General features: G+C 41.3%; 1 protein-coding gene across 3 annotated transcripts in view; it reads right to left on the bottom strand.

Moving 5' to 3' along the window:
* Positions 1-18,240, bottom strand: part of CCBE1 (collagen and calcium binding EGF domains 1) — a 96,460-nt gene extending 78,220 nt beyond the window's left edge. For 2 of the 3 annotated variants that reach the window (XM_042028572.1, XM_042028574.1), the window contains exons 1-2: positions 18,118-18,240; positions 17,919-17,999 (exon numbers count right to left, since the gene is read on the bottom strand). In XM_042028572.1, the coding sequence (XP_041884506.1) occupies positions 17,919-17,999; positions 18,118-18,218 (182 nt within the window). In that variant the 5' untranslated portion in view covers positions 18,219-18,240. The remainder of the gene's footprint in view (positions 1-17,918; positions 18,000-18,117) is intronic. The other variant, XM_042028573.1, reaches the window with a different exon arrangement.
* Positions 18,241-18,246: the final 6 nt, after the last annotated feature.

The following is an 18,246-nucleotide window of genomic DNA, read 5'->3' as shown; positions in this document are numbered from 1 at the left end:
GCATTACTCTTCCAGTATCTTCCAGTGCCCTGAGCCCTCCTGGCAATTAGTTACCAGCTCATGTGGTGGCTATATCTAAAGAATTAGCCACCTCTGTGCCTAGGACTAAATGTGCCATAACTTGCAAATATTTGACCAGCTTGGGGTTCTTTCTGTTAAGTGATCATAATGCCTTTGGTGGTGATCTGCTGCCATGAGTCATGGTTGAGCTGTCCTTCATTCCTGACACAAGGACCTAAAAAAATAATAAAAAGAAGAGAATCTGCCCCAAAAACTCTGGTATTTGTGGTAATGACCCTTAAATACAGAAGGCTGGGAGAAAACAACTATAAGTGTTGGGTTGGAAGTTGAGTGGATGGCTGGGACACGTTTGCCTTGACTTCATCCTGTAAATCCTCATTCCGTAGTAAAATCCTACTCATGGTAAAAATAATCTAGATGGAGCAGTTTCTACAAATGACAGAAAATAGAGCCATTGCCTCTCTCCTTCTGGCCATTGAGTCAACTAAACTTGGTAGAAATTATTTTTTCAAAGACTCTTCCGTCCTTCTTAGATGAGAAACACACCGAGAAGTTTGACAAAGCAGAGAGCTCCTTCTAATAATGTTAATTATCCTGTTTCAGATCCCTGTTTACAGTAGTATAGAAAGGATGTATTTTGTCTTCATGTGGCCTTAAGCAAACCCACGCTCTAACCCTGCAGCCTCTGGAACACAGTCACGACTGTTGGGGAGATAATATCGCTCATGTCGCTGCTGTATCAGCTTTCTGCTGGCATTGGTTCAGTTCTTCTTACAGCAACAATATCCCTTTTCTTAGCCCTCAGCTAATTTTCAGCTTTTGCTGGTGCAACTGCTGCTTTCTCAGTTATTCCAACTTTAAGGGTCACTGGAGAGTCAACCTTCAGATTAAGGCTTTTCCCTCTTACTGTCTGTTAACGAGAATCTCTGAAAATCATCTAAACAAGACAACCCAATTCTTCACTCTCTTAATGGAAGACAGCAAAGCCAAACTACTCCAGCTTGTGTACCAGCAGCCTCCAGGCTGGATTTGAGCAGGCAGCACCCATACAAAAAGTTCTCTTTTTACATGTGTCTTGAGACATTTAATCCCAAAACTGCCACTTGGAACAACTACATAAAGAGCAAAAGTTCTGTTCTTTGAACAACATCATGGCTATTACCCAAAACTGTGTCCCTGGAGATACTGTCTAATTGATGTTAAAATCTGTCAGTCAGGTACTGAGAAAAGCAGACTCAAACATTCTCCCCACCCTCAAACATTAGTACAATACCATACTGTAAACTAATTAAAAATATAATTTTTCAAGAATTTGTGCACAGTCATGACATTAAGGATCTAACTCCATTTCAGGTTTTAAATCATTCTGTACAAAAGACTTGTCATGATTAAGATCCATGAAAGAGACTCTGACATTTCAAACTCCCCATGTTATCCTGCTGGGATTCAAAAGGAAAAATCAACATTCAGGACTAGAAAAAGAATGGTCTACTCTAAATGTGTATTAGTAAACTCCTTGGGAAAACCTTCAGTTTAAATACAACTCTGTTTTATAGCAAATATTTTCTATATTTCCTTGTTTTGCTTATTTCCAGGGATACGAGTTCCCTGCTAACAATGACAAGGGAGATGTTCATAAAGAGGCAGCACCACCACAGAATGTTGAGCACAGCCATGGAAGTCATTCAGATAAGAGATAAGATTTCCCACATTCACCACATTCAGTAACAAAAAAAGCCCAGCAAAAATGCCAAAAAGGAAGGAGCCCACGATTTTAAGGCACCAGACCATGACTGTGTGAGCCTGAGGATTTCCATCCTGCTGAAGTAATCAGTGATAGAACCACAGGCACTGGTGCAAGTGTGAAGGATTGAGCTGGAGACCCGAACACCCTGCTTGTGCTGACACAAAACACCTCCAGGCTGGAGTAAGCACGACCACAGCCTGGGGGTTGCTGGTTTGTGACCTGTGAAGGTGTCACTGGCACTTCCCATGAGAGCTGGGAATAGGCTGGCTCAGTTTGGCCGCTAGGCAGTTGGCTACATGACACATATAAGGACACAGTTTTGCTGGCTGGTGAAAGGATCTGAGCTATGCAGCAGAAGGAAGGCAACTCCCAAGTTGGGTGCTTGTATAAAGATACCTGCAAGGTGCCGTCACCATGTCCAGAATTCCCAGTGCAAACCAGTTTCAAGACTAGAAAATGATTTTCACATGAATATGGCACTACATCTACCAAGACCCATATCTTAAAGCTTGGTACTCATCGTCACCCAAATAACTATATAATTTTTTAACTATGGCTGCCTTGTACCTCTCGAAGAGGGATATTGCTTCTTTCCATCTCTAGACCACTTTCCTCTTACTGTCACATGGGCTGTCCCTGTTTCTGAAAGCCTTGCACCAAGTATGCCTCCTCATCCTTGCAAGTTAATGACCAGGATTACTCAGGCTCTTCCAACTGAGGTCTTGTCAAGGATTTGCACAGTAGTATTAAAAAATTTCTCACCACTGCTGGAAAGACTCCACCATATAGAGTGTGGCACCACACTTGACTTTCTCATTTCCAGTTCCTGGTTGTCCCAATCCTGTGCCTTTCCCAGCTGATAAATTTCTCACTTTCAGTATCATCTCCTCAAACAGACAATTGCGCCAAAACTTCTGCTAGACCAGAAAAAGTTGTTTTACCTACAACAAGCTGCCTCTTTAAGGGATACATGGAACAGCAAATGGTTTAGGTAATCCCTGTTGGGGATCAATTCCTGCCAAATTTAGCCCATTATTTATTTTCCCTCATTTCCAGACATTTAAGTACCAGAGGTGATGATCCACTAAGCAAAAGTGTTAGAAAAGCACAAACACTCCAGGGATTGCATATATTCCTCTAAGAAAACACCGGAGAAAGTCTGACTGGGGTGACAGCTCTAAAGCAGACAGAACATGCAGTTTTCTCCCCTGAGATGGATATCCTTTGGCTCTTCTCAGATGACAGAACAAGGAGCACTTCAGAGCACCTCCTCACAATTCTGGGTACCCCAGGGAAACACTGCCTCTGTTTTTCTGTGAATTCTAACAAGAAGTCTAGAGTTTTCAAAGACATAATTCTCCCCTTATTTATTCAAGCTAATGGGCTTTTTCCTTGTTGCTACCATGACAGACTAGTGGTTTCAGGGATTCTTGTTCTGCATCTCTACATTTCCAACTACGTGTCCAAGAAAAATGATCCAAGATTAGTTCTCTGTTCAAAATCAAAATCACAAGTACATTTTTACATTTGTGATCAGACCCATGTCTTTAATTTCCTCTCAGACTCACCGCATGGTACCATGTCACACAGCATGGAACAAGGACAGTGTAATCCTGCCATGTCTCAATGCTGGCGGCGCTTCCCTCTTGGGCATATCCAATTCCTGCTTCGGCAGACTTACACACTCTCCCCAGACTCCTGATAAGGCTGAAGTGTTTTCTATGTCTCTGCTTACTTGCAGCACTGTTCTAGCAAAGTTAAGGTGTTTGCAAGCAAATAAAAAAAGAAAATTTTGAGGCAAGTTTGCAGGAATCTGCACAAAACTTCATGAGTTAAAGTGACGCACTAGGAAGGGAAAAATACAGACTTGTAATAAAAAGCAGTGCTGAGACTTCTGGATAATTAACAGGGAAAAGAGAGAGTATGTTCTGCCTTGGCACCTGGAAGGAGCAAACACAACCTTAAAATTAAGCATCTTTTCTGCTCTCTTCAGTTCAGGGATGCTGATAAACGCAGGAGAATTCAGAGAACTGAGAAAGTGATAGGAAGGTGAGGGAATACAGAGCATCCTCCTATTTGACTTGACCAAGATATTGAACACAGACTTGATCATATTCAAAAATTATATTTGTGACCTGTTTTGTTTTGTTTTTCACATCAGCAAGTTGCAAAGTTCTACCACATACCAGAATTAACCGATCCTTCCTAATCATTTTATTCCATATATCCTCTACTTGAGCACAGGTCCTCAGATGCATCGGACTCCTACCAAACTCAATGGGTTGAAGCATCCAAACGGTTTGATCATCCATCTCTTAGGGCATCACAGGGCTGAGAATAAACTTTGGCTGGGCTAAAAATACGAAGTGTCATTGTCTTTAGTGAAGATACATCAGTTCATTGAAGATTTCCAACTTTTTAAAAAAATTGCACATAGTTTATGTATTTATTTAGAAGCAGCCCAGGAAGTGCTGACTAGCCAAACAAATTACACAAGAAAGCTGGATTTTGATGGGTTTTTGCTGGGGCCTTTTTTCTTGCTGGTTTTTTTTTTCCTTTAATCTTCATAACTGACAATCAAAAATAACTTCAAAAATCTATGGTGAAACAGAAGAGTTCCAAAAAACCAGAACTTAATTGCTCATACACAACAATTGCTGAGTTAGGTGACTCATTGTAAAATACAATCAAATTACTTCATCCTGATGGGAAATGGGAGACCTCACAAAAGCTGAATTTCAGGGACTAAACCTTATTTTCACCATCACTTAAAGCAGCATAAATCCAGAGAAGTTCAATCAAAGCCAATGGAACTATATCCAATTTGCACTAGTGTTGCAAAACAGGTTTTGACTCTAGCTAATTTTTTTGTTCACAGGCACTAAAACCAAGCACAAGGTATTCTTGCTCTCTTGGATGAGACATTAATTTACGTAGCATTTTTATGTGTGTATGTTGTCATATCTCAGCCTAAATTTCTTCCAAGAGAATCCATGCCTTGCCATTACAGACAGCTAAGAGATTGTCAGAACGTTTCTAACTTCAACAGCTGAGATGGTAAGTTTATAAATCATTTCCTTTTGTTATGCTTTTCAGCTATATACTGTAAAAGGAAAACCTCAGGATGGCTAATCCTCCATCTAAACATTGACTTTACAAAGGGAATGACAAACCATCCAAATGTGGCCTATGAATTACCTCAGAGCAGTTAACAGAAAAATACATTGTGGAAAATTTACTCTTTAAGAAGGAAACTTTAAAAAAAAAGTTGTATGAAAATCAGTATGAAAAAATGCGAACAAAAATCAGCAGGTGTCTGTGTCTTTCAAAGCCTTTCAAAGATATGCATTTAGTCTGAGTAAAGCAGGTAGATAATCTGCCATGCTCTATATATCAGATACCAAATAATGAAAAAGATATTGCATCTACTTGTAAAACTCATATTTCGGTAAGAAGGACTGCAAAAACAATATTCTGCCCAATAAACTAAGTTACAGTCATAAGGATATCATGAAATATTTCAGGGAGACTTTCAAATGGAGAATGTTTTCCTGTTATGCAGTAAAAGATGGAAAAGCATCTGCAAAGACAACCAACCTCATTTCCTCTCCAGGAGCAAGAGAAAACTTGCAATTTTTTAAAGTCTGCAGTTTAGCCATTTTAAAAATAAAACTTATTTCTAGTAGAAGTTAGCATCTGCTTCTGTATTTACCAGGAACCTGCTTCTCCAAATAAACCTTCCTCATAAACAGACCTTTTCATGCATCCAAATGGGTTTAGGAACTACAGTTTTCCTACAAAAAATCAGGGTTAAAGTAGCTTTTCATTCAGATATTGATATCCAGCTGCAGAACACCAATTTGACACTTGGCTTCCAAACCCATATTTTGGAAGTCTCTGCTTCTCTCTGCTATTATCATCGGGAAGTTTGGGATGATGTAAGGGTACATGGTCCAAGTCTTCCTCACAGGAGCCTGATAGGGAAATCAGGGATTTGGTTAGGATCGCTTCTAAAACTTGTGTTCTCAAGTATTTCCCACAAATATCAACTATGTGCCTACAGAGCAGGACACAGCCATTTCCGGTTCTCGGCTGCTTTGCAGCTCTTTTCCACATGCATCCCATTGAAGCAGGCAGGATATTAAATCTTTTGAAACACTTAATCTTCTCACAACTGAGACTGGATTTCAGTAATAAACACTTGCTGTAATTTTTCATCCTTTGGGCCATTATATTTCCAAGAAGCAAGGTCAAGATGGCATTTAATAAAAGGGTTGCTCGATTTGTTTGGTTCTTTCTTCCAAAAGAGAAGCCTTACAGATGCAAGCAACAAATGGAACAATATGGAATACAGCCAGGGCCTTCAGACCTAATACACAATTAAGAGGAATCTGAACACAGGAAAGTTTCTCCATTAATTCCATCCTGAAGATATATTTGTCCTGTATTAAATCTTTGTCAAGTCCTTGAGGAAAAATTCTTGGAAGAGTTTTCTTTTCATTGGAACTACTTTTAACTGTAATGGCTGCAAGGTCAATGAAAATGTTTGAAGTCTATTTTACTGGTACTTAAAAATATCCAGAGGTCTATATTGCGAACAAGGATGTATAAATAAATATATGTGTATTTTTGCCATTGTTGTCCCCGACTACTTGTTTTCTACTGCTCTTTTCACTCTGCCACAGTTGTTTTCACTGGAGATGTTCCAGTGATGTACCATTAGCTTACTCCCCCTGTGGAAATACTCTGGATACTTTTGAAACATAAGAAAACATCTCAAAAATCTAATTTGTCTCTTGGTGGATATGAAAAAATATACTTCTAAAAATGAGCATTTTATTCTTCTTATCTCAAACAGTAGTATTTTGTTGAACTGAATGACAGCAAATCACCAAAATAAACAAAGTCTAGAAAGTTATTTGAACATTTGATTTACAACAATCTTCTTTGCTGTAACAGGAATGCTACATCTTCAGCTTAAGCTTTCAGGTTGTCTTTCTTCCCTGTGAGGCATAAATTAGGCTTTGTCCTCCATTTTATAGCTGAAGAAGTAGCTAATACTGACATCCGATGGAAAACTTTAGTGGGTAACTGAAAGAAGAATTTGGCATGATACAGCTCCTTGAGGAGCAGAGAAATTAAGCCTAGGACCTACAACTGGACTCCTGGCAAGTCCCTCCTAAGGTTAAACCCCACTGCCTCCCTGGATCACAGTGCTCCCACCAATGTAAATCTGGAGGGGCACCGCCAAGGACTCTTCCAGGCATGGTCAATAAAACCACAAATTCAAGTATAGGTCAGTGCGAGGACAACAAATAGCACAAACAAGGCTCTGGCCAAGAATCTCAGCTTGGAAAACCAGGCAGAGAATTCACTTTGTTGGTAAGATGCGTTCAATCTGCTTTAACATCTTCCTGCATTCTTTTTTTTTTTTTTTTTTTTTTTGTGGAACGCTGAGAATAATTATGAAGAATTCTCCAACTGACACACTTTGGTGTAGGTCCAGGGAAGTCAGTAGAGCTATGGAAATGCAAACCTCTGCAAATCTTTTCATACAGTGCCCATGCAGGGACCAAGACAGACATCCTTTAACAAAGGTGAGCTTCTAAGAAAAATCAAAAAATGGTCAGTCCTGCAGACACATTCTTTAAATGTTCTTAAGCTCCTCTGCCACACAGAGAAATTTCTGCAGGAAAAGGGCCTGATTTAAGATCAAACACAGAAGAAGGATGGACTGCACTTTGAATTTACTTCAAATCCAGAGGAGATCCAGGAATGCAAATCTGTCTTTATAAAGCTTTGTGGGTAAAGCTCTTTGCTGAGATTATACGACAGCAAAATTTCCATTTCTCTTTAACAAGTTTTAAAACTAAGAGGAAATATCATGTTAGCTTGCTGTGAGGGGTAACTCTTTCTCCTTCTCCTCATTGACCATATACAGAGAAAAGAATCTGACCCTGGACTCCTAAAGCAGACTGAACAGAAATGCCTGAAAACTGGGAATTGTCAGATTGTCCCATTTCCCTCTGTCATCCCTAATTTACTGCACTTTGACGGAAGTTAGAAATGTAGGGAACTGAAGTGTGACATTGAGCAGGGCAACACTCTTAGAAGTAGCATGTTCAGTATCTTCTGGTTTGCTGTTAGGCAAGCTAGAAGGCGAGCTGGATAAGGGAGAATAATAATGAATCACATGTTCTCTATTTCTAATTAGATTCCCTATTTCATTTTGTGTTTCTTAATTTTAAAATCAGAAGAGCTTGAAATGAAAATTTTCCCATGAAAACTCTAAACCAGAAACCCTCCTCCAAAAAAACAAACAGAACCCCACAAACTAAACAAAAAACTACAAACAAAAAAAACCAAACTAACAAAAAACCAAAAAAAAACCCAAAAAAAATTCCGAACCAAACAAACAAAAAAAAGAAAACAAACAAACAAAAAATCTGCAACGACCTGCTTGCTATAGGGTCCTTATCTCTCCAGGCCTCCAGAGAAGCCCAGTGGAGTAGACATACATTGTCCTCAGGGAAAACAAACCAAAAAACCCCCTAATGAGATTTTAAAATCCAAATATACATCAAAGCAACCTTTATACAACTGCCTAAGCAAACATATAATTTTGCATACGATCAGCACATTAAGTAACATATGAAAAAGTCAACATCTGAGGCACCCCAAGAGTCACAGTCTGAGGCACCACTTTCCCTTAGACTGTCCAGGCCACTGTGCAGACCAACAGCTGGGTTCATCATGCTACAGGATTCCAAAGATCAGCCCAGACTGCCAGCACTGCCTGTCTGACACTGCTCCTTACTCCTGCCTTAAGAAGCTGCAGCTAAAAGCACATATTCCCAGTAGCATTAAGCATTTATCAGACAGTAGCTCCAGTCCTGGTCCCTCAAGTCTCTTTCTCACTCTCCACTTCTCAACCACTTAGAACTACCAAAGCCCCTCAACCCTGTTTTCACCCATTTCTTCCTCTCCCCACAGATGGTGTTTTAAAGATTAAATAATTTTCCCTTTGGCTATTTTTGTTTCAACTCTCCAAGGCAATAATCTCTAAACTAAGGGGTTTTGTCAGAATTCCAGAGAGCAATGTTTAGGAAACAACTCCGCTATTTTGGTGCAGCTATGATAATAAACTCCTTAGTGAAAATTGAGTATGATAATTACATCCTATTGAGTAGGCAAGATGTCCAATTCACAACACACATTTAAAGTGTTGAATGTGATCACAGGAATATTAACATTCCACAGAGACACTGGAGCTCTGGGCAGGAAGTTATTTACAAAGAAAAGGTGCATCCAATAACGTTATTTGCTCTCTCTTACAAGAGTTCTGAGTACACTTTTTTTTCTGGGTGTACTTTCACAAGTTTCTGTATTTTGAGCATTCATCCATTTCTCCTGAAATATTATGATAATACTTAATGTATTTCTTCATCCCTTTTGAAGACTGTACAATATAACTTCTCGCACTTGCACACCTTGTTACAGAGAATGAGGTGGTCAACCTTCCTCCTCAGCAGTTTGATAGTGAAATGATGAAGCCAACATGAACCCTGCTGTTTTACACTGGAAGCTATGGACCAGTAATTTTTCTATAGAAAGAGAAATAATATGCTTGCTAGCCCAGATGAATACTGTCTTATATTTCTCCAAACTCATGCTCCACAATAACTTGCCTTTGACCTATAATAAGCTTATTCATTTTCCTAAAACGACCCATTTAAAAACTTGGATTATAGCTTAGATTTTGCCTCTCTTTCCCACATAAAACACTGTGTATGCATCACTTTATGTCCCACTCCACTTGAAAAGGATGGAGAAAAATTCTGTTTAATTTGTGTTTACTACTGAGTGGCTGCTAAAATTAATGCAGTTAATACAAACACTGGGTATTTAATCTCATTTCAATTACAGCACGGATCGTCAATTAAAATGAATGTGGTTAGAACTTGAAACTAACAAAGAAACTCAGAAGAATTTATTTTTAATAGCTGGACATATGCTAAATGCTTGCTGGTCTTGTACTTCATTTTTTGAACCAGGATCAGCAATGAAATCAACACAACACAATGGAAAACACTCATTAAGGGAGAAAGATTTTCCAAACACTAAGCTCGGAGATTACTGTCTAAAAACTGAAATTGTTTTTCTCCTCAACAGTTAAACAGAGCTACTCTTGAGGAGATGCAAACAAATTGCTTTCTTTCACTAGGCCAAGAAGAAATCAAGTCAGCACTGTATGGATTCTGCTTTCCATTGTTTCTGCTTACAATTGGAACCACATAGAAGAAATGGCAAAGTTGAGCAGCAGAGTGACATTTGCTACTGTTAGTTTACGAAAGAAGCCACTATTAGCTTGAAAACTGAAACCAATCAAACAGAAAACAGACAACACAGATAAAAGAAAAAAAAAATCTGAGCAGACTTTGGGGAAAGCTTTTTTCTTTACTGTAAATCAAAGTTGGCTTTGCTTGTTTGGGGTGGTTGGCACAATTATAAAGAGGAACCCTGGAGTGACCGATGTGGTCTGTGTGAGATGTAAGCAACACAAGGTCTCCAGAGAAGACGTTCTCCCTGTCACTGACTTATGACAAAGCCTTGTGCCATCCCCAACAGCTCCATCTGGAGTGACATGGGTACTGAACACTCAGCAGTGACTCACACTTCGAGACAAAAGCCGTCTTAGGACTCAGGGCACTGCAGTGGAGGCAAAACCAAAAGATTAAACTCAAGATTGTGCGAATTCAGCACAATCTCAATGAAACCCAAAATCACACGTGCCCCAAATGACCAGCACTGCGCAAGAGTGAGTGTAATCTGAAATGAGATATACCCCAGGTTCACTGTAACTGCTTATCTGCAAATCAGCATCAGGCATCTCCTGCATACCTGCTTGGTGTGACCTTGTTCCCCACATACAATAATTTCCCTTCCAAACATGCAATAGAGAAAAACAGGCCAGCACAGCAGAGATCTCAAAAAACCTGTTGCTCACACGTTCTTTGTACTGGCCAATCCTGTCTTACCTGGGATCTTTAGCAGGCCTGATCTACTTTTCCACGAGTAGTTTAAATATTTCATGCTCAACAACTTCCCAATAACCCTTCACTATGACAAGGAGCCCAGGCAATCTGAACTGAGCAATGACTGAAAGGGAAATTTAAATATCTGCCTGTAAGTTGTCTCTCCTGCCCCTGCTCACACACACTTCACAGAGAGGGACAGAGAGGGAGAGAGATTTTCCAGACTGAGGAAGGAAGTAAGGGGAGAGTCTGTCAAGGGAAGATGCATCAGTCCCTGGAGCTTAGCTCCAAGTCTAGCTGGGAGAACAGGAATCCTCCCAGGGGTGCATGCATGTGGGTTTTTGTCTGATTTTGGCTGATGTTTTGTTTTTATGGGTTCAGCTTAAGAAGCCTGGAAGCATTTAAATTATACTTCTTTGGGGAGTGATTACCTCCCTTCTGTCACACACATCTGCCTCACAAACCACCACCAAGATGGAATTTTTGTCTTTTTATGGCTAAGTCAATTCTTTTTTCTGCTTGCTCCATGCCCCTTGGGGTTTTGTCCTTTCTCTTCACTGCTGCTCCATATCTCTGTCCTTCCATTCCTGCCTTTTCTGTCTTGCCTGTTTTGTCTGCAATCAGTACAGCTCAACTCAGCTCAATGGGTGTCTACCACAATGGGAGCAGTAATACAAGTATTAATAACATCCTGCTGTTAGCAGGAGAGACTACAATCACTTTTTTAAGGACAAAACAGCCTGACCTTAGGGAGCATACACAATACTTAGGATAATTACAAACGTCATGTTCCCTTTGGCAGCCTATTTTTATTACCTATTTCGTATCAGCCATGGGAGGCCCTGGGGCTACTATTTTGTTTGTCTGGAGTCTCTGAGCTAGACGACATGGCCAGGAAAGTCAGTTCATATTTAACCCTATATTCTGTAGATGAAAACCATAATGCAAAGCACCTGGGTTTCATTATCAATCAAACCACCAAGCAGGGCACTCATCATAAAGCTCTCGGCTGGCCAGTTCTAAAATTCTCCAAACTGCTTTGATGTGAACATCAAAAACTCCTGGACTATCTGAACGACCACTTGCCCCACCTCATCCTTTAATTAGCACGTCCTACCTGAGAGCACCACTCACAGTAATTATGTAATGTTCTTAAAGACCATTAATTAAATTGTTTCATTTTGGAGTGAACTGGCTGTACAGAGGAAACACTGCACAGGAAACCCACAGGAGAGCCATATTTTGCTGCAGGGGGTCTCTGCTGTAGCCAGTCTCATCCACATCTCCTGAGATCTCAGGTGTCTCTAACATCACCAAAGTCCAGAAATAATTAAGTTTCTTATCCTTAGCACCTGAGTCAGAAAAGTGACACAGAAAGTCATGGCCACCCAAATGTGGCATGGAATCTTACAGACAACTGTGTGGCATTGGTGTTAGCCTTAATCAGCAGATATTCACAATGTGTCTCTGTAGCAGGGAGAAATCTGTTCCTTTGGCAATCACAGCAAAGAAAAATGAATGAAACTCAGGACTGAATGCAGCCAGAACAATAAAATTTGAAGGTGCTACTTCCAATGCAATAGTGAGAAAAAAAAAATCTAGGAAAGCTAGGAAGAATGTGTTGGCACCACTGTAGCATACACTGTTTTGTAAAAAAGTACTGTATTGAAGCAAAATTTTATTCGTAGATATGTACAAAGTTCTACCTGTGATGGCAACTCCCTGGAAGATTTTATTAAAAATATGTATATATATGTATATTCTGTACGTTCAGTTTTCTGAAACCGATACAAAATTTGAAATCATATTCTCTCTTAAATTTCCAGCAAAATTCCACTACAGAGTGCATTTCCCTTCAAGATAACTGGAGATTAGGCAGTACTTTGCTCTAATCAGGTTAGTTTCTTGTTTAACTCTTACATTATAATGTCAGTTGGGGCTCTTTCAATGATATGGAATAGTCAGCAAAACTTCAGGGAGGAAATGCAATAGCAACTATAAAAAAGAAATTAATGAAAAGTAAAGTCAGAAGATAAGATGACCTAATGTTATCCCTGCTTACTCCAGCTGAAAGTTCCAAAACTATATACAGCAATTTTTTTCTCATGTTGGAAAGCTCTGCCACATGCTCTCTGAGTATCTGGGAACCAGGAATTGCATAGGGTCCCCAAGGGCATATTAGTGAAAGTGCTGCTCTTTGTGAAACAGCTACAATCCAACTTATTCGCAATTACTTTTATCTTTTAAGAATGTGCAAAATGATAGTCTATAAAAATAGCAGGCTTCACCAGCAGTGTCAGCATTTAAGAGGGTAAAAAAAAATGCTTTCTGAGGCATGCGATCTCTGTTTAGCATCAGGAATAAGTGGGGTATAAATACATATGTATTCTCTTTCACAATACATTTGAACTGCATTTTTGTTGTGAAGTGTAGAACAATTTTTTACAGCAGAATTTGAAACCTGAAGTGCTGGGAGGGCCTATGCAAAATGCTTGTAGCTGCTAATTATCAGATGAAGAGGCTGACAATCTACACTGAAATGTGTTCATCCTACTTAAAAGACCTTCTTCTTACAAAATACTACCAAAAAAAGTTACAGATTAAGTTCTAAGCCAAGTTCTAAGAGTTAAGTCCCACAACATGGGGCTAATTTGTAGCAATTTGTTGTATTACATTTGTAATATGTAAAGATTTCGCTCATCTTACAAAGATTCGACCGTCATTAGCTGGGATTGTTCTCCCCAGCACCCTAATTCTGAACTTCTTACCCCTTGCTGGTCCTGCGGAAGTCAGGACCAGGAGCAGTCTCCATCACTGTACACACGAAATTAGGGTGTAACTTGTCCTTGCATGCTTCATTTTCAGCCAAAAATGCAGCAGAGTACTTATGGCAATGTCAGAGAAAGATGGATATTTCCTCTTACCATATGAATAGTCTATTAAAAAATCAGTTTTTGTCAGCTAACTGAGAATAACAGTTTCATGAAAGACAGAAAACTGAATCTTCCCTTAGCCCAATGAAGGCAACGGCTAAAGTGTTCTTCCAGGCTGTGCAGATCCAGGTTCAAATTTTCATCTGCCTTATCTACGCATGATGGTTTTCTTAATTTAACACTTTATAAAGATTTTCTGAGGAGGAGCAAAACTGTTTCTTTCATGTCAGCTTACAACAATATTTAAGTGTCTAGTAGGCAAAGAGATGGGCAGTCAGGCAATAAAAATATTCTCATTTTCCCATGTTTCATGCTTGAATCTTCCTACAACTTGTAACAGCTTCCCACTAGCAAATGTTTCTCTTCAGTCTGTATATTGCCTTTCTGAATAATTCACTACACTCTCTGAATTCTAACTGAATAAAATATTTAGCTCTCCTAACATACAACAGTTACTGAGGTGATAAAGTTTGCTGGTTTTAAAAAATGGAGCAACTCCAATTAATAAATTGTACCAGATTAGACATTGATCCTTCTGAACTTGGAAGTGACATAACCACTACCACTCCCTTATGGGAACACAGCTACACAATCAGGACGAAGCAAGGGGATGCCTGTTCCAGATGGTGCTTTTCCTTCTGGGGCAGAGAAACAACGTACAGCAGCACTGTTTAAAATGAAAATGAAGGAGGGACTGTAATGAAGAGGACTGCTGCAAGGATGCACAAACTGAATTGTCACAGGCACTGGAGAGAACAGCAACATTCATGTAATTTTTCATGCCAACAAATTGTTTCAAAGTTTGTCTGAGAGTGAAACAGGTTAACATCCCATCCAAATAAATGGAGAAGACAGTAACAAGAGACTGGGGCTTCATATTCCCATGCTGCCCAAATTTCCTAAAATTTGATGAACTTTTGCATACAGTAGGAATTCAATGTCTTACTGGACCATACCACTATCAACAAATCTGCAGAAATTCTTCAGTGTACCTACCTGATGGGGACATCAGTACCGGGTACTTTGTGCAGTTACACACAAGAGTTTAAATGAGATTTCCACAGAAAAGATTTTGTATAAGCTCCCTCTGCTTTTTGCATCTGTTCCTCTGTACTCTTATGAAAACAAATACAGAGGACATGTAAAAAGAAATACAAATCAAGCTAAACCAAGGGCCAGACTGCACACACTCAAAAGAGAAAAATACATCTGATTGTGTATGTGGTTGTTATGACCACAGGGAAAAAAGCCAATGTATTCTCAGTGCTTGGCCCCACTTCTAGCTTGGCCCTCCACTTGGATCATCTTTAATCATGAGTAAATCTTGTTAAAAAAATAAAATCAAAAAGTACTTTTTGTGATGAAAAATGCTACTTTTATTGAAGTGCTCTGAAAACATGCTGATTTTCCTGACAAATTCCAGCAGGAGTAATATAAAGATGAAATTGTTTTCCATCAAGAATTTTGGTCAGGAATTTTGATGTCTCACTTCATATGTATTCCTTTTTTTATTTAACTAATTGCACAACAGTTCATCTGTAGTGGTGCACGTTGCCTTATGCCTGATGTGTTATGACATGAGATAAATTTTGTGTCAGTTTGTGTAATTTCTACACGAAAGTTATTTTGACCTACGAAAGAAGTTAGGTGTGTCTGCTAGTAGTAAATAGAAGTTCACATCAACTATCCCTTCATCTACCTCTAACAATGTATATGAACTACGTAACTATTTTCATTATGAAGTACTGTGAAAAAAGAGATCTAGGAAGATAAAAAATGAAGTGTTGTAAGAATAAATTCTAGAACATCAAAATCAAGTTTATGTGAAAACTGCAGTGAAAGCTCCTCAAAGCCACAGCTGAGTTTCCATCAAGCTGAATGTAAGTTGCTCGTTGTCATTCCAGAGATGAAAACTGAATCCTTAAGCTCCTGAATGTCCTATGAAACAAAATCCGCCTTGAGGCACCGGAGGATTAGTCAACACTTGCAAGTTTCCTGTCATCTTGTTAACAACCTCAACCTCAAAATATTAATGAATCTTACATTAAAATGTGCTCTGCCGTGGGTAACCACATGCCTGCTGGGAGCACACCTTGCTACCTGGAGCAATGGGGTGCTGCTCTGCCCCTGGGGTTCAGCATCTCAGGAGGGTGATGCTGCTGGTCCGTGTCAGAGTGTGGCACAGCTTGGAGGGGCAGAGGACTGCCAGCACATTGCCAGAAGCTCAGGTATGGACTCGGTGCACAGCTGCCCTGCTGAGCCACATGCCTCCTTCTCAGAGATGCTGCCCTGCTCCTGTGCAGGGACATCAAGAAAGAGATCTCACAGGGTGGGGAATGGAGCCCTCACCCAACCCTAAAGGTTAAACCTTGAAAATATGTGATTACAAAGAAATGGATTTTTTTCTTTTCTAAAGCAAGGCAGACTTAGAAATCATAGATATGAAGAGGTTTGAACTAGAACAACCAAGAGTTCAATGCAGCAGTTTGGAAATATTCATTCACACAGGCTGTGCTGATTTGGGACAGTGAATATTGCTTGGGACTGTACAAAGGGAGAGCTGGGGAGGGAGGAAGGCTCATCACATCCAGAGCCCAGTGGTCAGAAATACCTCAGGAAGGATGAAAGAAGGCACAAGTGGGACTTGGCAGCTGGACAGAGACCTTCTTTCTTTGCACAGTGGTCCATAGCAGCCAGTGGAGCCTGTGTAGTCCTCCTCCATCACACACAAAGCAGAACCCCTTTCTTTCCTCAGAAGGATTTTGGGACATGCACTAAGGAACAGGATGGTCATGTGTGTGCTGCTTTATGCAGCTCCCACTGGCTTCTTCATTCAGTAACTCCCCAGTCAGCATAACCTTGTCCACCCCAGTGCTCTGCCCCCAAGCCAGAGATATGCTGCAGGTTCAACCAAGTAACTGCAAAACCTTCCCTGCAAAACCTACACACTGTCTCTCTCCAAAAGGTGTTGCCATTGGGTGCTACAGAGATGCTTGTAAGGGCTCTGCCTCACCTTCACGGGGAGAGAGAGAAGATAAGGGAAGCAGGGAAAGGTGGTTTCCATTCCCTGCAGAGCCCTTCCCAGGGACTGGGAGGAAGCTAATGCTGCTAAGAACTGGGCAGTTGCAGGACATTGTCCCAGGTGTCTGTGGCTGTCAGAGGGCATGAACAAGCCTGAGAACATGGGAGAGGGACAACACTGTTGCCCCATGTGTCTACAGCTCTTTGGAACTGATGCTGAACAGAAGAAATGGACAATCTCTGTAGCACTTTCCACATGCATTATCATGTTTTTGGTATATATAAGTGGCTCCCAGCCACATGCAGGCATACACACATAGGCAGAGCACAGTTGCCTGCACAAAGCAACCTCTCACAAGAAGCAGCTTTCGTATGTGAAACATCTCGTCTGTGGGGACAGGGCTAACCCGAGGGCATCAGTGGAGGGATACGTGTGTGCTCATACTTTGTGTACAGCTCTTGAAAAAGCACATCCACTGTCAAGTGTTCTGCACAGCTGTCATCATTAAAACAGATGATGTTCCTCAAACACACAGCTGAAAAATGAAAACTCATGATTAGATTCATCTTACTTAATTTGAGAGGCCTCTGCCGAATTTCTCCCCCAGAGATGATTGCTGAAGAAGTTACTCATTCTGAGGGTATGATTCATCTACCTAACTTAAGATATCTTATGCGTGGCACAAATCCAGACGATCTCCCTGATTATCCTGCCACTGATGCAGCTGTAGCTCCAATGTGCTCCTGGACGCCCAGGTCAGAGGGAGCCTCTCTCACCGTGTCCGAGACTGTCGGTGGCTTGGACACGGCAATCAGAACCACAGGCGCGCTCTCCAGCGCTGTCTCGGAGGTGACGTTTGCAGCGAGTTACTGAAACCCTTCCCTGGGACAGCTGCGGGACTTGCCAGGGGAGATGCGGAACGCGGGAGGGATGTGACCAAGTTACCTGCTCCGCGGTGCGCGGGGTGGTGGGAATGCCGGGGTGGGCTAGCACGGAGCAAGGGGGAGACAAAAAAGCTGCCACAGCAGCCGTCCCTGCGCCTGACACCCACACGCATGTGTTCCCCGCTGCCTTCCCCGCGGGCAGCGAGTCCCCAGCCGCGGACACGCGTGTGCCCCGCGCCCCCTTTTCCCCCCGTCCTCCGCGGCCGCGGCGCTCACCTGAAGCAGGTGGTGAGCTCGCCCGTGGGTTTCAGGCAGGGGTAGCGGGTGGTCGCGATTTTGTTCTCGGAGCAAACCTCCCTACAGGGCGGGGAGTCGTAGTATTAAAAAAAAACCCCCAAAAGGTAGGAAAAAGAAAAAAGAAGGTGGTAGATAGGGAGGAAACGCACAGAAGCAGCCGAGCTATCGCAACACCCACCTGTCGCCGTCCTGCGGCTCCTCCCGGTAGGTCCAGGCGTGTCCCAGCGCCAGGAGCAGCAGCAGCCGGAGCGGGGCCAGGCTGCCGGCCGGCCGCCCCATCGGGCCGCCGCTCCCCTCCGCGCCGCGC

The sequence above is a fragment of the Corvus kubaryi genome, unplaced genomic scaffold (assembly GCF_017639235.1).
Source record: "Corvus kubaryi isolate FWS band 111438036 unplaced genomic scaffold, C.kubaryi_AGA036_p1.0 37308, whole genome shotgun sequence".
NCBI classification, from domain to species: domain Eukaryota; kingdom Metazoa; phylum Chordata; class Aves; order Passeriformes; family Corvidae; genus Corvus; species Corvus kubaryi.
The sequence above is the reverse complement of the archived record's forward strand: the minus strand, read 5'-3'. Positions and strand labels throughout refer to the sequence as shown.